Source organism: Rhinolophus hipposideros, assembly GCF_964194185.1.
Source record: "Rhinolophus hipposideros genome assembly, chromosome: 20".
Lineage (NCBI taxonomy): Eukaryota > Metazoa > Chordata > Mammalia > Chiroptera > Rhinolophidae > Rhinolophus > Rhinolophus hipposideros.
In genome coordinates, this window is record NC_138066.1 from 13,515,402 (window position 1) to 13,539,636 (window position 24,235).

The 24,235-nt window shown below is 49.0% G+C and overlaps 1 protein-coding gene across 2 annotated transcripts in view; it reads left to right on the plus strand.

The window, feature by feature from the left end:
- TRPV3 (transient receptor potential cation channel subfamily V member 3) overlaps positions 1-23,684 on the plus strand; it is a gene marked incomplete at its 5' end in the record, with an annotated part of 29,088 nt that extends 5,404 nt beyond the window's left edge. Inside the window, 16 exons of one of the 2 annotated variants that reach the window (XM_081028503.1) lie at positions 975-1,079; positions 1,248-1,334; positions 2,048-2,202; positions 2,996-3,172; positions 7,842-7,982; positions 10,241-10,521; positions 12,207-12,383; positions 13,344-13,502; positions 14,233-14,334; positions 15,384-15,457; positions 17,542-17,707; positions 19,024-19,090; positions 20,426-20,700; positions 21,778-21,890; positions 23,033-23,112; positions 23,414-23,684. In XM_081028503.1, the coding sequence (XP_080884629.1) occupies positions 975-1,079; positions 1,248-1,334; positions 2,048-2,202; positions 2,996-3,172; positions 7,842-7,982; positions 10,241-10,521; positions 12,207-12,383; positions 13,344-13,502; positions 14,233-14,334; positions 15,384-15,457; positions 17,542-17,707; positions 19,024-19,090; positions 20,426-20,700; positions 21,778-21,890; positions 23,033-23,112; positions 23,414-23,511 (2,257 nt within the window). In that variant the 3' untranslated portion in view covers positions 23,512-23,684. The remainder of the gene's footprint in view (positions 1-974; positions 1,080-1,247; positions 1,335-2,047; positions 2,203-2,995; positions 3,173-7,841; positions 7,983-10,240; positions 10,522-12,206; positions 12,384-13,343; positions 13,503-14,232; positions 14,335-15,383; positions 15,458-17,541; positions 17,708-19,023; positions 19,091-20,425; positions 20,701-21,777; positions 21,891-23,032; positions 23,113-23,413) is intronic. The other variant, XM_081028502.1, reaches the window with a different exon arrangement.
- Between the last annotated feature and the right edge of the window lie 551 nt (positions 23,685-24,235).

Sequence of the window (24,235 nt, forward strand, 5' to 3'; positions counted from 1 at the left end):
AGCAGTTGTGCTGCAGCAGCTGTGGGGTGGGGATGTTGCTGCAACCAAGGTCACCCTCAGCCTGATCCTCACCACCCTGGTTGTCACGAGAAGGTGTGTCTCTGAGTGTGTGATTGTGGGTTCTGAGAGCATGTGTGCCCGCATTTGTGGGTGTCTGAGGCTGGCTGGGGTTGTGTCTGCCTGGGGAGTCACATCTTGGGTGTGTGTCTTGCCTCTCATGGGACAGTGAGTGTCTCTTCTTCCCTGAGGCTTAGCCAGGTCACAGGCCCTGGGCCCACGTCTCTCTTCTCCCCGTCCCTGGGGAAAGCGGACCCTTCACTTGCCCCTCCACTTCTCACCTCTGCTGTCCAAAGGGCTTTCCTGAGGTTCCCTTCCTGACAGGGATTTCCAGCAGGAGTGGTGATGGAAGGGGGTTGAAGGTGGGGGTGGGAAGTGCACCTGAGCCGCCAGTGTAACTCCAGCCCTTCCCCTCTCCCTCAAAAGCCACGAAAGGCCCTTGCAGATCTCAGGGTCTAGGGACCTCTCCGGAAGTTCTGTGCTTCAGACCTGAGGGAGGAGGGGCTGTTGGGGGGGCAGATGATGGAGGAATTAGTTCTGTGGTGAGTCCTTTGCACCTGGAGGCAGCTGCAGACAGGAAAACCCCCTCAGCTGGGAGGCCAGCCCAAGAGAGACCACTGAGTTCACCTACCCAATATTTCTAGTGATGAGTCACCCAGACCCAGTTTTGATGCCAGACTCTACCACCTACTTCTGTGTGACCTCAGGCAAGTTGCTTGACCTCAGAGCACCTGTGAAATGCGGGTGATAAGGATGGCACCCTCCCCACAGGGCTGCTGTGAAGGTTAAGCAAGGGCAGGTGGGCATGGAGTACAACACGGAGCTGTAGGTCGGCATCCTTGACAGCAGGGCTGCTGGACACACAGGTGGACAGGCCTTGCCCCAGCTCTAACGGCCTGGCTTGGATGTCCCCCCAGTGCATACTTCTTCTTGGAGATAGAAGGGTTTGAGCCCAACCCCACTGTCGCCAAGACCTCTCCCCCCATCTTCTCCAAGCCCATGGACTCCAATATCCGGCAGTGGTGAGTACAACCTGCCCCCCAGTCCCCTGCCCCTGTCCTGGCCTGCCCTCAGCTCCAGTGGGTGAGCAGTGACTGGCCCTGGGCCACATGGCCAGGCCTGGCTGTGGCATGCTACCATTGTCCATTTTGAAGCTTGTCCCTCTTTCTTCCCTTCCCCATTCCCGCTAGCCTCTCTGGCAACTGTGATGATATGGACTCCCCACAATCTCCTCAGGATGACATGGCAGAGACTCCATCCAATCCGAACAGTCCCAGGTGAGCCTGGCCCTTCCTCTCCTCCCACAGTGCCCACCAGGCAGTTGCCAGAGGGACAGGCACAGGGACCCTGCAGGAAAGAGAAAGAAGCCACCATTCCTCTGGGCTGGGACACATGTCTGGACGATGGCTATTGTGTGTAGGAAACTTCGGGGGGAAAGGAGTATTATCTTTTACAAACTGCAAAATATCCATTCATTACAGTAGGCAGCAGAATGAGAACTTAATGCAATACCATATTCGTAAAAGAAATACCTGTATATAAGCCATCAAACATCAATGTGTATTTTGTAAGAACACACACAAACAAAGGATACACATCAGTGCCTTATCATGGTTGCCTGTTTGGAGTGAGGGCAGGGAAAGGTAGATGAAAAAAATTCAAGCAACACAAAATACGAAAATGAAATTTTCCTTCCCCTAATTCCATACTTTCAAGGTAATCACTATTAACAGGTACATATCCTTCCTGATCATTACTATGTGTATCCAAATATATATTTTGATGGAATGTGATTGCATTTGGGTTAGAAGGGGAGGCTGCTCCAGGGGCCTGGGGCACTAATGGAGGGGATTTTAGGCATGTGACAGGCACGCAGAGATGTTGGAGGCTGGTACAGTGCCCTATAGGCACACTGGCTCTGCAGGGGAAGTGGGCAGAGCGTGGGGTGGTGGTGCTTGTGCGGTGTGTTGGACAAATTTCCTGGCCTCAGTGCAAACCTGGCCAAAGAAGAACAGAGGCGAAAAAAGAAGCGGCTGAAGAAATGCATCTTTGCGGCGGTGTCGGAAGGCTGTGTGCAGGAGCTGCTGGATCTGCTAGTGGAGCTGCAGGAGCTTTGCAAGCGGCGCCGAGGCCTGGACGTGCCTGGTCAGTGGCTGGCCCTGGCGCAGGGTGCAGGGCTAGGGGCCCTGCTTGGCTCCTACTGTCCACCTTCCCTCCCACCAACTCGTGGGGCTGGTGTGTAAGGAGCCTTGAATGCTGGACTAGGGACTTTGAACCTGATGCTGAGGGCAATGGGGAGCCATGGAGGGGCTTAGACAGGTGAAGGTCATGGTCTGGCTACTGTGTGGAGGATGGGGGTGAAACTGGAGAAGGCCATTGTCCAGGCAGAGTTGGGACCCCAGCAGCAGGGCTGGGGGAGGGGGCACAGCACTTCAGGCAGTGGCACTGGCAGGACTCGAGGATGAGGGCAGTGAGAGAGAGGAAGGAATCAGGTGGTGCCATGGGAGACTTGGTGATGTTGGAGCCTGAGCTGTCTTGGGGACGAGGGGAGCACAGGTTAGGAGGAGGCGATGAGTTCTATTTATAGACTACCAGGAGGGGGCAGGCTGCAGATGTCAGGGTGTTAGCACTGAGGTGACAGTGAGAAGCCATGCAGTGGGTGAGACTACTTCCTACCTGGGAGAGGGGGAAGAAGCTGAAGAGTGAAAGCCCTCTGATAAGGCTCTCATGGGCCTTGGAGAAGGAGACAGCAAAGGAGAGGAAGGGGGTGGCAAGGAGGGATGGGGGGGGGGCGTTGCAGACTCAGGGAGACCAGCAGTAGGCATGGAGCAGGGTCTCAGGGTCTGAGGCTGCAGCTCCCACACCCTGGCCTCCCCTCCTTGGGGCTGGGAGGGCGAAGGGGCCTTCCTGTGGCTTCACCCTGTGACTCTGCCTGCAGACTTCCTTATGCACAAGCTGACGGCCTCGGACACTGGGAAGACTTGTCTGATGAAGGCCTTGTTAAACATCAACCCCAACACCAAGGCGATTGTGCGGATCCTGCTCGCCTTCGCGGAGGAGAATGACATCCTGGACAGGTTTATCAACGCCGAGTACACAGAGGAGGCCTACGAAGGTACCTGCCTAAGGGACGGCTGTGCCGACGGCGGTGGGGGTCAGGCCATGCACAGGAACTGCTGTCACTGACAGCCCAAAGAACACAGCGTGCCACATCGCAGACACTCCTCTCCTCCTTCCTTCATTCTGCAAATAACTGTGAGCACTGACCACATGCCAGGCATTGTTTTTTGACACCGGGATGCAGTGGTGATCAAGACAGATAAAAGCCACTGCTCTAAATAAGGTAATTTTAGATGGGAAATGCTTTGAAAATAAAAGAAGGTAATGCGACCCAAAGTAACTGGGGATGGGCAACTTTAGGAAGGATGGTCAGAGAGGCGACCTTTAACCTGAGACCTGTATGATGGGAAGGATCCAGAGCACGGCAAGGGCAATAGCCTGAGATGCGAATGGATGTGGCACATTTGAGTGATAGAAAGAAGGCCGGAGATGAGGTTAGAGAGCTCTGCGGGGCCAACACATGGCAACTGTTAGTATTGCCATCATCCTTATTATTAACCCCTCATTTGGGTCTCAATTCTGTGGCTTTTCTCGTAGGTGGGCCAGAGAGTGTGCAGGGAGACCAAATTTGGGATAGTGTTTTCCTGCCCAGGAAATCCATTGTGAATAATCAGTAAGGTGTATCCTCTTTTGGGTTTTTGGAGTCAGGAAACCTCCTGTTAATATATTATAAGATGCTTGTGGCAAAAATGATGGGCTCAAGAATAATTGGATGCCACTTTGCTGATATGCCAGGGAGCACTAAACAACTCAGCTTTTTGCAAATGAGAATTTAGCTTGGGCCCTTAAATTTTCTCATGGGAGAAGGTAGCCTTATTTTTATTTATTTATTTAAGCTCTGCAGACTTTCAAACGTTTTTTGTTATATATAAGAAAAAGTCAAGGATGGTGAAAAACTAGCAACTATGGAGTGAAGGAGGGGAAACCCAGGGAAGAGGGCTACAACTGAGGGCTGAACTGCACACTGAGCTCCCTGGTAATCAAAGCAAAGAAAGAAACTGGATGAGCTATATAATGTGCTCAGCCTGTCACTAGGAAGTTGACACTAGTCCTGTAGCCGGGGAGGTTTAGGCCAGTGCCTCAAGCTTCTCTGTCCTGACTCATCTCCCCTTCGGTCTCCTCCTTTCTTCTTGTCAGTATTACAGGGACTTATAGACTCCTATCAGCATGTTTTCCTTGAGGGTAGGGACGGAGCCTGTCTTCCCCATTGTGGATTCCCTGGTGCCCTTGGGGTCAAACATAAGAGGTTCTTAATAAATCCTTTTTGAATCAGTGAATAAATGAAGATTAGTGTCTCTATTAAGGCTTTGCTGTCCTGGCTGCAAATCCTTACCTCTCTCCTTTCTCAGCGCCTCCTTGACTCTTCCTTCTTTCATAAATCTGCCTCTTGCTAGTGGGGTTAGCGGGGGCTGTGAGCACCCTTTCTCTCTCTGCATGGTGGAAGGAGCCATTTTTTCCTGTCTTCCCAAACACCAGCCTCCCATTCTCCCCGCTGATGGTACCTGCTGATACCTTCTCTTCCATGTTCTAGATACTCCTTGCCATCTGAAACCGTCAGAGTAGCATTTTTCCTACTTTGGGCAAGTCACCTTGCCTTTCTGAGCCTCAGTTTCCCCATTTGGCAGAGGCTAATATTTCCTTCTTATACTGCTAAGCGTATCTAACGATAACTTTAAATATATTATTATTTTTAGCATTTTATCAGAGGCTTTCAGAGACTTACTTATTTAAAAATAATATATTCAAAAAAATAATATATTCAACTAAAAATTTATTAAAAATTTTAAACATATATTTGAGACATTAGCATAATGAACCTCTAGAGATCCATCATTGAAAGTTAACATAATTCAGTTTTAATTACATAAAGGACATATGAATAGAATTTCTTAATAAAACATTCAAATATTTTAACGAAGTAAAAAAAAAACACCTTCACCTGTTGCCCACTTTCCTCTCCAGAGGTGTGTATGCTTTGAGGACTTCCCTAGACTCTTGACGTATATGTGTATGTGCACATAGAAATAGATAGCCTTATTTGTTTACCTATTTATTTAATATAGAATAGTATTATACTATTTACATTGTTCTACAAGTTGCTTGTTTTTGGATTGACTATATGTCTTAGACACCTTCTCATGCCAGGAGGTTAAAGTCTGCTTCCTTTTTCCCTGTTTCGTCTGAGTACAGCTGTACTGTGGCTAATTTCACCATTCTGTTGACAGACATCCAGGTGGTTTCCAATTTTTCATTATGACAATATCACAGTGCACATTCTTATCTATGACCCTGTGCACAATGTACACATATTTTAGGAAAGTACTATGGAATTTCTGGGTTTTCAAGGGCATGCACATTTAAAATTATAATGGTTATTGCCAAATTTGTCTCCAAAGGCTACTACTTTACTCTTCCCCCACCATTCACTAATTCTTCTTCTTCTTCTTCTCCTCCTCTTCCTCCTTCTCCACCTTCTTTTTTCTTTTTTTTTTTGGTCTTTGCCCATCTGGTGGATGAAAAATAATAAGTCATTTTCCTGATTACCAGTGATTCGAACCTCTTCCACTTTCTTTATTGGCTATGTGTAATTGCTTCTCTGTGAGGTACTTAATACTCTTTTCTCAGTTTCCTTTCAGATTGTCTTTCTATTGATTTGTAGGGCTCTTAACATATTACGGATTTTTAAAAACATATTGTCTTTTTACATGTCGCAAATATTTTCCCCAGCCTATCCAATGCCTTTTAACTTTCTTTAAGCTGTCTTTTGAAATAAAGATATCTTTAATTTTTATATAAGGAAACATCAAATTTTTCTTTATAGTTTTTGCATTTTGGATCTTGCTTAAGAAGGTTTTCCTTACTGAAAGGGTAGTATTAAAAAAATTTTCCAATGAAAAAATCTTTAAAAAAATTTTTTTTGGGGAATTATTGGGGAACAGTGTATTTTCCCAGGACCCATCAGCTCCAAGTCCAGTTGTTGTTTTCAATGCAGTTGTGGAGGGCGCAGCTCAGCTCCAAGTCAAGTTGTTGTTTTCTTTTTCTTTCTTTCTTTCTTTCTTTTTTTTTAAAATAAATTTTATTGGGGAATATTGGGGGACAGTGTGTTTCTCCAGTGCCCATCAGCTCCAAGTAGTTATCCTTCAATCTAGTTGTGGAGGGCGCAGCTCAGCTCCAAGTCCGTTTTCAATCTTTAGTTGCAGGGGGCACAGCCCACCATCCCATGCAGGAATTGAACCGGCAATCTTGTTGTTGAGAACTTGCTCTCTAATCAACTGAGTCATCCAGCTGCCCCTCCAGGCAGCTCAGCTGCAGCTCGTTGTCAGCAATCTAGTTGTGGAGGGCGCAGCTCACTGGCCCATGTGGTAATCGAACTGGTGACCGTGGTGTTACCTTGTTTCCCCCAAAATAAGACCTAGCAGGACAGTCAGCTCTAATGCATCTTTTGGAGCAAAAATTAATATAAGACCTGGTCTTATTTTACTATAATATAAGACTGGGTCTTATACTATACTATACTATACTATACTATACTATACTATACTATACTATAACCAGGTCTTCTATTAATTTTTGCTCCAAAAGACACATTAGAGCTGATTGTCTGGCTAGGTCTTATTTTTGGGGGAACACAGAATGAGCACTGTGCTCTAACCAACTGAGCCAACCGGCCCGCCTAAATTTTCCAATTTTAAAACTGCTTAGTTCTTTAATCCACCAGGACTTTATTTTTATTTATGGTATGATGGCAGCTCTTTGGAAAATGCTGTTTCTAGTGGGACATTCTGAGACTATCGCCCCAGCCTTTTGCTCCCCTCTGTCTGGAGGTTCTGCAGGCTTCACTAACAGAGTTAATGTCCCTCCTCCCCTTTCCCACTGCTTGTCCCCTGTTCTGTTCCCCGGTCACAGGCACCAGCCACCCAGCTCCGAGTCCAGACACCAGGACCTTCCCAGAGATACCTTTTCTCCCCCAAGCCCCACAGTCCATCCTGAGGACACTTTCTCTAAGGGTCTTGGGGCTTCATTATCTCTCAACTGGAACCACAGTTCTGCATAAGTCTGGGCTCCTTCTAAGACATCTTCCAATTTTGCAGCCAGAATGATCTGAAAATGCACATGCACATAAACCTAAACTCTGGCCATGTTACTTTCCTGCTTCAATGCCTTGTGGCCGACCTCTCACAGTCTTTAGGATGAAGTTCTAACCCTCTTAACCTGGCTTGTGAGGCCATGAGCTAGCCCCATCCAGTCCCGTTAAACTTACCGGGTGGCAGCTTAGAGGTCACTTCTGGGAAGACCGCTGACCCCCTGCTCTGGGGGTCCACCTTCCTGTATGGCAGCACCTAATTCTCAGTGAGACTGTGTGCTTCTTCAGGACCAGTCAAAACTGCATCCTGTGTGCAGTGTATCCCACCTCCGGAGCAGAGCAGACACTCCATAAATATTCCTTGCTTCCATGCAAGAATGAATGAAGCAAAGGAGGGAGTTGGGACTCTTGGTAGCTGGCGACACACACCAGACAGGCAGCTGTTATTTCCCTAGGATTCCGTGGAGGGTATGGAGGCCAGAAAGGGGAAAAAGCCAGATAGGGTCTGTCACCCAGTGTCCCAGCCGTTGAGTCCCCCACCCTCCACGCTGCCCCCGCACTCACGCCACCCTGTCCGCAGGGCAGACGGCACTGAACATCGCCATCGAGCGGCGGCAGGGCGACATCACCGCGCTGCTCATCGCAGCTGGCGCCGACGTCAACGCCCACGCCAAGGGGGTCTTCTTCAACCCCAAGTACCAGCACGAAGGCTTCTACTTCGGTGGGTGTCGCCAGCCCGGCATGGGGTCGGGGGCCGGGTCCGGGCGGTGGGCCGAGGGAGGGGCCGCCCCACCCCGCTCCAGCCGGTGGCCTTCGCCCCACGAGACGCAGGGCTGGCGGGCTGGTGGCTGGCGACTCCACTGAGAATTTCTGCCGTGTCCGGGAGGACAGAGCCCGGACTAGGGAGGGCTCTTGTCCATCTGAACTGGACCGCCAGGGCGTACGGGAGAGGGAGGGGCTGGGGCGTGGCGAGGGAGCTGGAACCTGCAGTCCAGAAGTGTCACCTGGTGGTCTTAGAGGGCACGCAAGCCTTCACCTGAGCAGCCCTCTGCAGGGGACGGAAACCTGAGAGAGCGAGCCCTAGTTCACAGGTGAGGTGAGAGGTTCTGAGAAGGGAGAGGACTTGCGCCAGTGTAGTAAGGAGCTGATGTAGGCTTCCTGGCTGTCACCTCTGGCCTCTGTTCCCAGTGCTCAGTGTTTCTCAGGACTGCAGACAAGGAGTCAAAATGAGAGTGTGAAAATTCCCTGACTGACACCTTAGGGAGTCCAAAAGCAATTGGGGTTACATTGCTCTAGGTGAAAAAAAATTTTTAATGTGGAATTTCGATGCAGTGAAATTCACCCATTGTAACGTACAGTTCTAGTTCTGTTCCTTTCCACACATGCATACCATCGTGGTCAGGACAGGGAACCAACAGCTCCATCACACCAGAAAGTTTCCTGGTACAACTTTGTAGCCAACCCCTCTTCGTGACCGACAACCCCTGACCTGTTTTCTCTTCCAGGTGTTTGTGTGTGTGTGTGTGTGTGTGTGTGTGTGTGTGGTAAGGGGAACAGGACTTTATTGGGGAACAGTGTGTACTTCCAGGCCTTTTTTTCCAACTCAAGTTGTTGTCCTTCCAGTCTTAGTTGTGGAGGGCACAGCTCAGCTCCAGGTCCAGTTGCCATTGCTAGTTGCAGGGGGCACAGCCTACCATCCCTTGCGGGAGTCGAACTGGCAACCTTGTGGTTGAGAGGATGCGCTCCAACCAACTGAGCCATCCCGGAGCTCAGCGGCAGCTCAGCTCAAGGTGCCGTGTTCAATCTTAGTTGCAGGGGGTGGAACCCACCATCCCTTGCGGGACTCGAGGAATTGAACTGGCAACCTTGTGGTTGAGAGCCCACTGGCCCATGTGGGAATCGAACTGGCAGTCTTCGGAGTTAGGAACACGGAGCTCCAACCGCCTGAGACACCGGGTCGGCCCCCAGGTGGTTTTTTAATCAGTGAGACTAAATAGGTCTGGGTGGCCTTGAGGACAGGGTCTTATCCAGTCCATTGCCCAGCATCGGACCTGATTGGAGCCAGTGTAGGGAAACATTTGTTGGGTGGGATGAAGAGACGGCACAGGAGAGAATTTGAGAGGGAAGCAGCAAGAGACCTGCTGTCCAATCCTGGTTCTGCCTCAGGTTTGCTGTGTGACCTTGTGTGAGTCACCTACCTTCTCTTTTCTTAACAAATATTTGAGCACTTACTATATATATCAGGCACTGTTCTAAGTGTTTGAAATATATCAGGAAACAAAACAAAGCCCTCATGGAACTAACATTCTAGATGGGAAAGAGAACATCCACAATAAACAATAATTTTAACATTATGTAATATGTTAGAAAAGGACAAGTGCTATTGCAAAAATAAAAAGTAAAGCAGGGGAAGTGGAAACAAGAGTTCTAGGGCAGGAAAGAGGTGGATTTCAATTTTAAATACGGCAGGAAGGTGACTCATTGAAAATGGGATGTTTGAACAGAGGCTTGAAGGAGGTGAGGGGCTGAGTGACGCAGATATCTGAGGAACAGCACTGCAAGCAGAGAGCATAGCCAGTGCAAAGGTCCTGAGGCAGGAAAATTCCTGGTGTGTTTGAGGAAAAGGAAGAATGCCCTTGTGGCTGGAAGGGAATGAGGGAGAGAGGAAGAGATAACGTTGGAAGATGTAGAGCCTTGTAGGCTCTTGTTGAAACTTGAGCTCTTGAGCTTTCATTCTGGGTAAATTGAGCCTTATGTGTTAAAAGGATCAGTCTGGCAGCTGTGCTGAGGATAGAGTGTTGGAGGGCAGTTGGAGGGTTATTGCAATGATCAAGTTTCAGTCTCTTCCCGCACAAGGGGGAGCTGGGAAAGGAACAGGGAATCTCAGGGGTCAGTTCTGCTGACATGGTCACGGGATGGCCTTCCCTCCTGGGACTCTGGTCCACAAGTGAGCTGAACCCCCTGCTCCCCCTCTCCCAGGCGAGACACCCCTGGCGCTGGCAGCATGCACCAACCAGCCAGAGATTGTGCAGCTGCTGATGGAGAATGAGCAGACAGACATCACCTCGCAGGATTCACGGGGCAACAACATCCTACACGCGCTGGTGACGGTGGCCGAGGACTTCAAGAAGCAGAATGACTTCGTGAAGCGCATGTATGACAGGATCCTGTTGAGGAGTGGCAACTGGGAGCTGGAGACCATGCGCAACAACGACGGCCTCACGCCTTTGCAGCTGGCTGCCAAGATGGGCAAGGCTGAGGTGGGGCTTGGGGGCCGGTGGGAGGGCGGGAGGCACTCTGCCATCTGCCAGCCCCGGGGCCCCACAGGTCACATCTCAGCCCGGGGAAGGTCTCAGCCTTAGCTTCGGAAGCGCAGTGGTGGCCTGAGATGGGTTTGCTCTGAGTGATCACACAGAGGCACTGAGAGGCAGCGTGTGGGCCCACCCAGTGGATTTCAGTCCCTGGCACTCCCTGTTTCCATCTCCTGCCCTGCGACCCTCCTCACTGGGGGCAGAATGGGGGAGCCTTCAGGCTATAATGACATAATATCTCAAATGCCTCCTGGCTGCGGATTCTTGTATGGCAAGGCACTGAGCGGAGGCTGAGTGTTTGACCCTCGAGGGCTTCAGCCTCTCATGAGGACAGGGGTCCCAGAATGGCTGCTCTGGCTCCAGAGCCGATGGGCTGCTGCTCCCCAACTCTGGAGAGCCTCCAGCCTGTGTATCAGGTTGAAACTCGGAGCCAAGTTCTCAGCAGAGCATGTGGCTGCTTATGGCCCCTTGTGCGCTGTGTGATGTGTCTGACTCAAGGCTCAACCGGGAGCCTTGGTGGAGACTTGTGCTGGAGTGAGCTCGAATCTCTACTGGTGGCTGGAACCACCCTTGGTCTGAGATCAAGGTGGGGGTGGGGAGCGGGTGCCCTTAGGGCACTGGGTCCTGTCCCAGTGGTTAGGTCCTGTCCCAGTGGGACCCACAAAGGACCTTTTCATTCACTTGTCGGGGGAGGAGGGGATGGAGAACGGCTTTGACAGATGAGGAATTGTATTTCTCCCCCACCCCCAACCCCATCTCCCAACCCCCCACCTCTGTTCTTAAGACACAGACCCTGTCGGTGGGAGACCTGTGGAGACCTAGGAGCTCTCTGCCTGGGCTGTGGAAACAAGCCTCCCATGTGAGATGAGATGGAAATGCCACTGGTTCAAGTGAGATCAGGGCTCTAACATTGCTCTCCCCAATAGGCCCTTCCTTAGGCCTGGAATTAGTGCCCTGGTCCCCATCCTAGGAGACCCCAGGGCTCAGCTTTCAGGGAGTAGTGAGTTGGACAGCCGTGACTCTCAGTCTTGCCTGCACTTTAGAACCAGTAGGAAGCTTTACAAGATACAAATGCCTGGGCCCCTTCCAGAGAGTTGGATTGGATTAGTTGGTGGTGTGGGATTTTTTAACGTTCCCAGGGACCCAATGCACAGCAGTTTGAGGATCACTGACTTAGAGAGTGGGTCCCCTGGCTTCTCTGTAAGGCTGGTGTCCTGCATCATCCTATGTCTGGCTAGAGCAGTGAGCCTCAACTGGCAGGGTGTTGACGGAAGGTGTGATGGGGAAGCTGGAGAAACTTGTAGCTTCTTCTCAAATCCAGGCCAAACAGAAATTATTTCTCAGAATTGTCGATTTCTGGATTCTTCACTATACGGGGTTTTATGAACTGATTGTGCAGCTTTCTGCAGTGTGCAAAGGGCCTTTGCACCTTTTGTCTCTGGTATTCATAATCCCCAGTGAGATGGGCAGAACAGCAGGCTTCTAGCCTATTCCCCAGATGAAGCCGGGCCCAGGGGTCATGGCATCAGACACAGAGGCCAGACTCAATCCATCCTTGGTGGGAGCATCTTCCAGGCCCTGTTGGCTTCCAGCCCCTTTCTGTGGCTAATGGTTGTTCCTCTTCTTGTCCCCAGATCCTGAAGTACATCCTCAGTCGCGAGATAAAGGAGAAACCACTCCGGAGCCTGTCCAGGAAGTTCACCGACTGGGCATATGGGCCTGTGTCATCCTCCCTCTACGACCTCACCAATGTGGACACCATGACAGACAACTCAGTGCTCGAAATCATTGTCTACAACACCAACATTGATGTGGGTCTCCAGGGTGGGCTGGGGAAGGGCAAGGGACAGGGGTTGGGCCTTAGGCTAAGGATTCCAGGGGCCCTGGGAAGACCCCATGCCACTAACCGTGCATATCTGCAATCCCCCATTCCTTTGGCTCAGTGGGTGGAGTCAGCACAGAATGGGTGGGACCTCTGCTGGGCTTACATGTTCCCAGCTGTCCTTGAGTGCTGTCTCCTGGCCCCAGAATCCTGGACAGTGTGGGGATGGGTCGTTGGTATTGACTTCTCCATCTTGTGTCTCTCCCACTCACCTAACTGGTTCTATATAGCCAGGCTCAGAATTCTCTTGTCCCCTAAACCTGGCCCCAAATGAGGCACAGCTGGAGCAATCAGGGAGGTTTTCCTGGAGGAGGCAAGAGGTAGAGGTTAGTGAAACTGGAGGGGGAAAGAAAGGATCAACAGTGAGAAGTTTTTGGCTCTTGGCGGGAAGTGAGGCAGCAGACTGGATCTCCATCCTTCACATTTTACCAAGTCGTGCTTCCCAGAGGCTACTTTGTCCACGGTCTCTGTGGACCCTCATAACAGCCTGGTAGGTAGAGCAGTTTGATTGACATCAATTGGATAGGTCGGAGACCGAGGCTCAGAGAGGGTCAGGGGCTTTCCTAAGGTTACATAGCGAAGTGGGCCGAAGTTGAGGCCAGAACCCCTGTCACACTCCCTGCCCCCTCTACCCTCGCTTCTCACTGAGCATCAGGTCCTCCTGCTGGAAGCTCAGTTCCTGTGGCATTTGGCTGCCATCTGGGCCCACTGGCAAGGAGCCACGGGAAATTACCCTTCTGATCTTTCCAGCCAAACCAGTCCATTGGACATAATGAGTGGCCCCTCTGCCGGGGGCAGTGTTGACTCAGGGCTCCCTTTGAAATGAGGGCCTTTGACGATGGTCTGCCCTCCCCTCATCTCCATGGTGACTGTGGTGATCTACCCTCAGAACCGGCACGAGATGCTCACCCTGGAGCCCCTTCACACGCTGTTGCGTGAGAAATGGAAGAAGTTTGCCAAGTACATGTTCTTCCTGTCTTTCTGCTTCTATTTCTTCTACAACATCACCCTGACTCTCGTCTCTTACTACCGACCCCGGGAAGAGGAGGTATGTGGGCCCCTTGATGGGAGGTATGGGGTAGTCAGAGCTGCAGGAGCTTGGAGACACCCCATGTGCAGATGGGGAAACTGAGGCACAGAGAGGCCAAGAGCCCTGCTTGGGTTTCCCCAATTGTTGTCCTTCACTGTTTCTAGGGAACTAAACATGTCTCAGTGCTTAGCTGAGCTAAGCCCTAGGTGCTCAGTCCCACGGTGGCCCATGTTGGGCAGAGAGCTGGAGGGTAAGGAAACCCAGGCCCTACCCAGGCTATGTCTAAATCTGGAGCTGATTGGATGTTTCTGTTGTGAGGACCACAGGAAATGGGAGGAGGAGGAGGTCACTTGGACATGCTTTCACAGCACTCTGGGCCTCAGTTTCCCATCTATTAACCGGGGCACAGAGTTTCAGCTTTAATTAACTGTGCCATGACGCCCTGTGAGTGTCTGGAATTGGATGGGTTCTAGAACAGACAAATGCCATGAGGTGTGAGGGTTGTTAGTGTGTGGACTGGTTCAGGTTCCTCACTGTAGAGTTCCGGGTTTCCACCAAGGATGGGGAAGGCAAAAGTAGGGGGCTGCCATTCCTTCTGCCACCCTGTACAGAGATGGGGCTTCCTGCTGGCTCCTGGCTTGGCATGAGGGTTCGGCAGGTGTACGTGCATGTTTCCTCCAGAGCTGGCACTACCCCTGGTCTCCTCACTCCCCATCCAGCACTACCCATTCCCTTTTCTTTTTCCCAGGCTCTCCCACACCCCTTGGCCCTGACACACAAGATGGGGTGGCTGCAGCTCTTAGGAAGGATGTTCGTACTCATCTGGGCCACGTGCATTTCTGTGAAAGAGGTGAGGGGGCCACTAAACCCTTCCAGACTGGTGTGCGATGCAGGCAGGTGACAGCAAGCCTGGCTTCCCTCCTGCCCTGCTCTGCCATCACTGCTCGGGGGATCTGGACAGCCATTTTCTTTCTAAGCTTTAGGTTTCTTAGTTACAAAATGGGAATAAATAAATAAGCTGACCTATCTTACCTACTTCATCTATGCACCCCTCCATCTGTCTATCTATCTGCCATTTATCTATCCTCTCAGCCACACAGTCACCCGTCTGCCTCTCCCCTCCATCTATTCATCCAATCACCTGCCCTCTCTCATCGACCCAGCCACTCATTCACCCAATCAAATGCCCACTCATCCTTACCCACTATTCTTCCATCCTTTCATCTTTCCATCTGTTTATCAGTCAACCACTTGATCGATCGATCCATCCATCCATCCATCTATTCAATCAATGAATCAACAGGTATATTCTGAACACTTTCTATATGTGGAGCCCTGGGAGAGGTGATAAGGAGGTAGAGGGTTTGTCCTCTTTGAGCTCACAGTCTGGTAGGGGATTTCAGAGGGACACAAACATCTAGACTTTGGGACAGCCTATGAAAACCCACATTGGGTTCAGAGGAAGAGAGATGACTTATCTGGGGATAGGGAGGGAGGGAAGGCTTGAAGTCAGAGATGGTAGTTACTCTGGTAGGACGGGAGGGCATGAGGTCATTACAGGGCAGGTGTGGGGAACAGCATGAACGAAGGCTCTGAGGCTGGAAAATGAGGCGGCCATATTTGAGGAATGGCAGGTAGCTATATGGTTGTGCTGCTTTGCAGGTTCTGGGGTGAGGATGAGAGTGAGAGTGGGAAATATAAGAAGACTTGGGGGAGCATGCACTCTTTCTCTGGCTTCTCCTGTGTCCCCCAGGCACAGGTGCCCCTCTATGCCCCTCACCTGGGCTCTGGTTGGGCCTTCACACGCTGAGTCTTGGTCCTGAGGAAACACCTGCTTCGTCAGATCTCCCAGTGAGGGGCACAAAGAGGGTGCAGCTTTTCCTTCCTTTCTGGCCTCAGGGCATCGCGATCTTCCTGCTGAGACCCTCAGATCTGCAGTCCATACTCTCAGATGCCTGGTTTCACTTTGTATTGTAAGTACATCTGTCCCCTTGGTCACCACCTCGCAGGCAGGGCTAAAGTCCTGTATGGTGGCTGCTGTGTCCTTCTGCAACAGCTGTCACCGTGCCCCAGTCATTCCGCCATAGTCGCATGGCCAGGGACCTTCCCTCTAACTTCTGCTAAGAGAGATACATAGATGCCCTTGGAGAGGTCCAGTAAACCCTAAGACCCACCATCTAGCTGCAGTGATGGCTGACTTCCCCCTGCCACAGAGCCCCGGGTGGCAGACAGCATGAAGAGGTTTAACGGTTCTGTTTACTTTTTTTATGAAGGGTTCCAGCCCAATTCCTCCAAGTTACATGGGGGCTAGAAGTTGCCATCTTGGACCCTGGCAGATCAGGGCTGGGAGGTACTAGAGAAACCGTTGAGTCTCATCTGAAGGCATGAAAACTGAGGCCCAGACCAGAGAAATGAGTCACTCGGAGCGTCAGTGGTGTCAAAGCCAGACTCGGCCTCCCAGTCTTTTGCTCCCCACGCCAGTGCAGGCTTAGTTACCATAGGGCCCTAGCCAGAAAGCCCAGCTCAGTCCTGTCTGAGTGAGGTCATGTACGCTGGACATCAGAGGCTGCGTGACCTGTTTCTAAATGAGCAGAGGCGGATTCAGCTTTGCTGCCATGTGAATGGAAGAGTCTGCAGCCCCGGTTGAAGAATGTCGGCTCCATAGCTCTGTAGATGCCACTGAAGTCCCTCTTCTGAGTATTTGGGAAGCTGTGTATATAGGATCTTGAATGTTGGCCTGATGTTTCCAAATACCTAGGTGTTTTATTAAGTATGTACCTGCCTTCCAGAGGCATGAGTTCTTCATCCTGTGAGTGAGTGGGGCACCAGAGACTGCACTGAATGGATAGGCCAGGTACAGCCCTGCCCATGATGCGAACTACATGGGAGTATGCCACCTTTGCGAAAGTATGACGATGCCAGAGAAAAACCTATTTATGTAGCCACCAATGCATTGCCCTGCTCCTCTGCGTCTTAGTTGTTGTGTTAGTGTAGAAGAAAGTGTAGATGTGCTTCCTCCCTTTAGTCCCAATTGCACCCCAACATTTGCTTTTCACTGCATGAGACAACAAGGTTGCCTGTGTCCTCACTAACTAGCTACATATTCTTTTTTTTTAGCTACATATTTTGTAATGGTGGGGGCTACCTGCTGTTATAAGCCAGAGAGAGTTTGGATCTAGACGTCTGCATAACTGATGGGGTACATACTGTTTAAGAGTAGATTTTGATCTTGTGTGTTTGGTATATATTGTACTCAAAATTTTTTCAATTGTGGGAAAATATCCAAAACATAAAAGTTACCATCTTAACCATTTTGAAGCGTACGGTTAGTTCAGTACTGTTAAGAATATTCACGTTGTGATGCAACCAATCTCTAGAATTCTTTTCATCCGGCAAAACCGAAACTCTGTCCTCATTAAATAATGCTCCCTATTCCTTTCCCCCCCAACCCCTGGTGACACCATTCCACTTTCTGTCTCTATGAATGTGACCACTCTAAGGATCTCGTACTTGTGTAAGAGGAGTCATGCAGTATTTGTCTTTTTGTGACTAGCTTATTTCACTTAGCATGTATCATGCTTTTTTTAAAAGGTAAAAAAGTAGGTGTTGGGGACTTTTGATATGATTGGTCTGGTCTGTAAGTATCATTTTGGTTAAAAATGCAATCATTCACTGCATTCTCTGTCTACCCCAGCGGTTCCACAATCTATGTGAGAATCAGCAAGCATGTGGGGGGTTTAAAAAAATACACAATCTCCTGGGCCATACTCCAGATCTTGTCAACCAGAATCTCCTGGGGCCCTGGCGATCTGTGTTTTTAAAAAGTCTGCGGCAACCAGCCTGCTGCTGGTCCCAACTTACGTCTGGCGTTGGGATTTGTATTTCAGACGTAGTCGAGTGCGGCTGGGGCAGCCTTCTCTGTCTCTCCAGCATCAGCTGGGACAGAGTCAGCTCCACCAGGGTGATGGTTCAGGGATTAAGGGAGGTTGGGAGTTTGAATACCTGCCCTGATGCTGAGAAGTAAGTAAGGCCCTTGTCTCCTGTGTCTCCTGAACAGTTTTGTCCAAGCTGTGCTTGTGATACTCTCTGTCTTCTTGTACTTGTTTGCCTACAAAGAGTACCTCGCCTGCCTCGTGCTGGCCATGGCCCTGGGCTGGGCGAACATGCTCTACTACACACGGGGGTTCCAGTCCATGGGCATGTACAGCGTCATGATCCAGAAGGTGTGTTGGGGGGCCTCTGAGCATCAGAGACACGCTGGCCGAGAGGGCCCTCAGACAATGTCCATTTTCCAGAAAGGGAAACAGGTCTGGAGAGTAAAAGCAATTTGCCCAAGGGACAGGCCACTGCTCTTTCTCCTGAATGCCACTGTCTCCATTTGCCTTTGGTCAGCTTTAAGTGTCCAGACCTTGAAATGTCTGGGCTTGTTGGGCATTTGGGGAGGGACATACTTTGTGAAAGGATAGTCTCACCCCAAGCAGTGGTGTGCTGCTAAGTATTTAACAGCCAGCTCTCTGGGAAACACACACACACACACACACACACACACATACACGTTTTTTATAAAATGTACTATGTAAAAGATGTGTAGCATATAATTTACAACAAAAAATATACAATACTCTTTATTGTAAATTCCACATAGCTAGTTGAGTCTTGCAGAATAATTATAATTATAATAATCAACTAATGTTGATTTTTGTTGAACTCTTATATCTGTTGCCAACCTATGGTTGCAACTGACAAATGAGTGTTACTCCGACATAAATGTTCGTTGATATTCTTCTTTCTTTTAAGGAGTTAGATGAAGGTGAGACAATGAAGACTTATGTTGAAACTTCAGTTGTTTGTCTATGATGTGAGCCACATGTTTGCTGAATTGGATAATAGGTTTTAAATATTAGAAGATTATTTCATTAATATTATTATGCTATTCGCAATGTAGCAGCTACAGATATGACACATTTTTAAGTTTAATCTGCTTTAACATTTTCTCCATCGCTGGTGTAAATACGCCACTCTAACTGATTTCAAGCTACCGATATGACGTCACTGAACACGGAGCTGGGAAGAGATGGACAGTAACATTATTAATAGTATTTCTACCATATGGCTACCATAGATATACATAACCTTAAGAGCATAGATAATTGTAAAATAACTAAGAAGTGATGGGTTTTAAATATTTATTATCTCTGTTTTAATATAATTTATTGACTTCTAAGTTTATATTTAATTTTTCATAATGGCTGTGTTTAACAACCAGTTCACAAAATTCATGAACGTGCAATAATCAGCTCTCGTGAGCTGGTTTGAGCTGGCTCTAGCACATCACTGCCCCTGGGAAGTGTGAGAATTCCAGATGTGAGACTCTATGAAGAACGGTGCTCATGGACAAGGGACAGAGACAGAGTGTGTGGAGGGAGGTGGGAGGGCATGGTTCGGGTGGGAGCCTGGGAGAGCGTGGGAAGCACTGAAATCAGTATACCGTGAATGTGTACAAAGACCTTACCCTCCAATGATGCTTCTTTCTTTGTAGGTCATTTTGCATGATGTTCTGAAGTTCTTGTTTGTATATATCGTCTTCTTACTTGGATTCGGAGTAGGTAATTGATTTATAAATACTAGTAACTTCCATATTTGTAAAGTACGTTATGAGTCTACACATGTAAAAATGACAAAGCACGTGGCAGCCTCAGCAACAATTATATAAGCTACCAGCAGAGTCTTTGCTGAGCTTAGCATTTTCCAAGCATTATCTTTTTACTTTTCTCAATATCTCAATCAAGTGGGAAACATCATACCTGCTCATAATGTAACTGAGGCTTAGAACCCTGGATTTGAACCAAGCCTGTCACTCTTATCCTTCCCCACTGTGGGACAGGCTTCCCCCTTTCACATCCATCCGTGTGACTCTCATCAGCTGAGACAGGCTGGCCAGGTGTGTTTTTGGCCCCATGCAACAGATGGGAAAACTAAAGTTCGCAGAAATTTGATTGATGGTTTTTGAAAACTGTAAGTAAATTAATGCATCGAGGTAACTTTCTTTGGCTCTCCACATTATGTTTCTCTCACAATTTGTCTCCGATAGATCTGTGAGAGCCTCTGGTCTTCTGGGGACCAGGGATAGGGAGCCCCCTCTTAAAACCTCTCCATTTACAACAGAGGGAACTACACAACCTGATTTTACTTCTACCTTCTGCATGGGAGACACATTTCCTTTGTTTTTTTCTTTTTTTCCCCCATGACAGTTTTTTTACCCCAGTGATCATTGGCATTTGAAATTAGGCAGATGTTCCCATCTGCCCAGTACTTTTCCTGTGTCATAATTTGCTTATTTATTTGATCCTTCTCTTGCTTTATTCATCCATTCATTTACTTACTCATTAACCTGAGTAAGTAAATCCATCCATCCATCCATCCATCCATCCATCCATCCATCCATCCATCCATCCGGCAATGAGCCACTGCTATAGTGAACTGGAAAGAATAGTAGAAAGGACCTTGGCCTTGACCAGGGATCACACTCGAGAGCATTAGGAGGACACTCAGGACATCACAGTGTTGGGGAGATGACTCAGACTACAGGAAGTCAGGAGCTCAAAGTCTAGCTGGAGAGCCAGAGACACACATAGATTATAATTGGCAACTCTGCAAGGCTGCGAGTGATTGACAGGCGAATGGTGGGGTAGAAGAGGGAGAGAAGAGTACGGGCTTTGTAAGGCAGGAAAGGCTTTCTGTAGGAGTTCAAGGAAGAGAAGCAGCTTGATGAAGCTTCCGGAAGTGCTGGGCCTGGAGCTGGAACTTAACTAACCAGAGGGAAGGAGGCAGCAGACCTGCAGTGTGTGGGGGGCATGTGTGTATGTGCAAGTATGCACAAGCTTGTTGGGTCTTTACCCAGGCAGAGAGGCTAAGGAGAACACCCTGTTTTGTCCTCCCAGCCCTGGCCTCGCTGATTGAGAAGTGTTCCAATGACAACAAGGACTGCAGCTCCTATGGCAGCTTCAGTGATGCCGTACTGGAACTCTTCAAACTCACCATAGGCCTGGGCGACCTGAACATCCAGCAGAACTCCAAGTACCCCATCCTCTTTCTGTTCCTGCTCATCACCTACGTCATCCTCACCTTCGTCCTCCTCCTCAACATGCTCATTGCGCTCATGGGAGAGACCGTGGAGAAGATCTCCAAGGAGAGTGAGCGCATCTGGCGCCTACAGGTGAGCCTGGTGGAGCCCTTGATATGGAGGCCTTCATGGGGACTCAGTTCAGCACACGGTATTCACAGCTATAAGTGCCGGTGGGTCTGGGCTGGGGCCTGGGAATGTGCATAAGACCCCTGTGCTTGGCCAGGTTTGAGGACGTGTGAGACTAGGTTCCTTGAGTGTGAGAGGCACTCAGGCTTACGGGGGTGCTCTTCTCAGAGTCAGTGGTGTGATACATGGCTGTTGAAGTGTGACCTTAGGTCACATTACGAGGAGGATAGGGTGTAGCACAATGGACGTGACAATTCTGCTCTCCTCCATCTTGGCCTCGACTATCCTCACATACTGTGGGCCTCACATGCTGAGGACACCAATCCACAGGAATGTCCAGAGGTGGTGACCAGACTTGGGAGAGGACTTTGCCTTGGGAAACCATGCCTTTCCAGAAATGGTGTTGGAACTGGGGTTGAAGAAGGTGGTATTGTTTTCAGATTATCTGCAGAGCTACTTGTGACCGAGGGAGCAAATTCCTTCTGTGGCCCCAAGAGGCAGAACTGAGGTAGATGGGGCAACGACAGGAGAAAAGCTTTGATTTGACACAAGAAAGTTTCTAATTATTAGGGCCTTGTTAATTGGCTGTTGACAATATTTAGGAGTGATTGGACAAATTATTGCCATTAAAACTGCCGAGGGCATTCCAAGCCTGGGATGGAGGCAGGACTACCTGATGTCTGAGTTTCCCTGTACCGTCGGGTCCCAGGATCCTAAAATTTTCAGTTAGGAAGCACCTGGATTTCCAGAAGCATTGTTCATGCCATGTGTAAAGCAATTTGAACGCCTTTCCTAAACTTTCTGGTTTTTCATTTTTGAAATCTGTGGATTAGCTGAACCCCCAGGATCTATGCGTTAAGCATCCAGGAGGGGTGGAGTGGGCTGTTTGGTGGTGTGCGCTGGTACACTTGTGTGCATATGTGTATGCACTTGTGTGTGTATGTGTGTGTGTCTGTGTGTGTAGGTGTGTGCACACTCGTACGCAACTGTGCTCCTGGGCTGGCCCCTCAGCGATGTGCTTAGGCTCGTTTCTGTCCTCAGAGAGCCAGGACAATCTTGGAGTTTGAGAAAATGTTGCCAGAATGGCTGAGGAGCAGATTCCGGATGGGAGAGCTGTGTAAAGTAGCAGAGGAAGATTTCCGGCTGTGTCTGCGGTAAGAAAGGGAGACAGGGCCCTTTGGCGGAAGCCTTTGGGTGGGCCAAGAGAGTCGAGTCGGTGAATGTTAGAGAAACAGTACTGCCACTTGCACAGCCATGGTCTATTCTAGACTCCTTGGAAGGTGGATTTTGCTCTTTTGGCGTCACTGGCTCTGGGATGAAGCTTCCTGAGTTTGGAAGGGAGAGGAAAGGAGACTATGCCAGCAGCAGGTCCCCTATATGTCATTTTAGAGGGGCCTCACAGCCTCTCCCTCTCCAGCGTCTGGTTTAGAAAATATTTTTCAGCCTGGAATTCTTTGTCCTTTTGTCTACCATGTATGGGTTCTTGTGACACCAGGGGACCCAAGGCACATTTTGTCACTGGCAAGTGGAGAATGGCAGCTACTTTTGACAGATATCAAGTTTTTGATTTTAAAAAAGTACTTGCACATGCCATGACCATCTTTTCTGATGAACCTACCTCTTCCTACCCCCATCTGACTGCCTAATCCTACAAGCTACTTTCTTTAGGTACCTGAATATAACTGTACCTAAACCTACTTCTCTGAAATTCCCATGCTGTCCCAGGAACCATCACTTCCGACTATCATTATTATTCTAACAAATATCTCTAATGTTGACACCCTCACTCTAGAAATGTTCTCTGAATGTGAACTTTAGCCAAACCATCATATTCAGTTGCAATCCAATTCGATAGACACTGCCTACTCTTTTGGGGTTTGAAGTTTAACCACCTTTTAGTGCAACCTTAACCCTAGTTAACCGTCTATGAATTTAAACCTCATGCCCTTACATCTTCTCAGCTGGGGCCCTTCTTTCCTCCTCCTCTCTCCCCTTCCACAAGGACTGCCTCTCACCAGTCAGGCCCCCTGCTGCTATCTGAAGTTGTGCCCTTTATACCTCTCTGAGTTCCTGGGTCCCACATATTGGGACGACACTGATCCCTGGAGGCCTGGGAAAATGCGGACTTGGGCAGGTTTGAAACCCTAACAATGCTGATGTAACTTTGTGGGGCAGGAGTGCTCCTGATTCCTGGGACAGACAGGAGGGGAGCTGTCTAGGTCACCCCAAACACTGTGCTATTTGTTTGCATTTACTGAGGTGGAGTTGCGAAACAGAATGATTATCACACTTGCAGGATCAACGAGGTGAAATGGACGGAATGGAAAACTCACGTCTCCTTCCTCAATGAAGATCCGGGGCCCGTGAGACGGACAGGTACTATTGCTGTTAGGAAGTATGATGACCACTTCTGTCTGACTATGTGACTTTGGGCAAACCAAATTTGAGGGCCCTGATTTTCCCCATCTGTAAATTAGGAGGATTGAATTAAATTGGTTCTCAGGTCCCTTCCATCTCTAACGTTCTATAATCCTCATTGGAATAACTTCTAAAAATCAGGTGGTAAAAAAAACCCCAAAAACCCAAAAAACAAAACAGGTGGTGCACCAAGATAGGGAAGCATACTGTGCAGAATGCCGTATTTTTAAAACAGTGTGTGTTTTTTTTTTTTGAAAAGTAGATTTCAACAAAGTCCAAGATTCTTCCAGGAGCAACAGCAAAACCACCCTCAATGCATTTGAAGAAATAGATGAATTTCCGGAAACTTCGGTGTAGAAGCAGAATCCAGAGCTGGTGTGAGCATGGGCCACCTAAAGCTTCAGGACAGGTCCTGGACTTGGTACAGAAGGCTTTGCAGATTGGTGGAGCCTGGCTCTGCCTGTCTTGAAGCAGAAAGCATCCTCATGCTGAGCAGTGGCTGAATGGAGAAGCAGTTGTTATTTTGTCTGAGTGTGAAACACCCCGGCGAAGAGGTTGTATATACCTATGGCCAGCAGTCCTGAGCCTGGGATCCAGGAAGTCCTGGGTGAAGTCCCTGGATTTACCCACTGCAGCTCAGCTTGGCTGGGAGAGGAGTGGTAGGGAAGGGGCCAGGGCCCGAGGAGCAGACTTCCTTCCTGCCAACGCTTCCTTGATAACCTTCAGCCCCAGCCCACACATTCTACTGTCTCCTTTACTGTGACTGGATTTCCTGAATTTAAGGCACTCTTGATCCCATCCCAGCACATACTGGGGACTGGGCTAAGTCCGATATCCTGGGGGAAGAGAAAAGTGAGTTCTAGAAATGCCCTTCCGGAACCTTCAGGGAATAGGAAACTACCCTTGGAATGAGTGTTCCTTGGCAACCCAAGGCTCAAATTGTCTCAAAGTGAGAGACGTGTTTAGTAGTGTCATTAACACGGGGTTTTATTTTCAATAGAGAAAAGACATTTCAGTTTTAAATGAAAATTACTTCAGATGAAATATATGATTTTAAAACTTGAAAAACAGATTTTAGGAT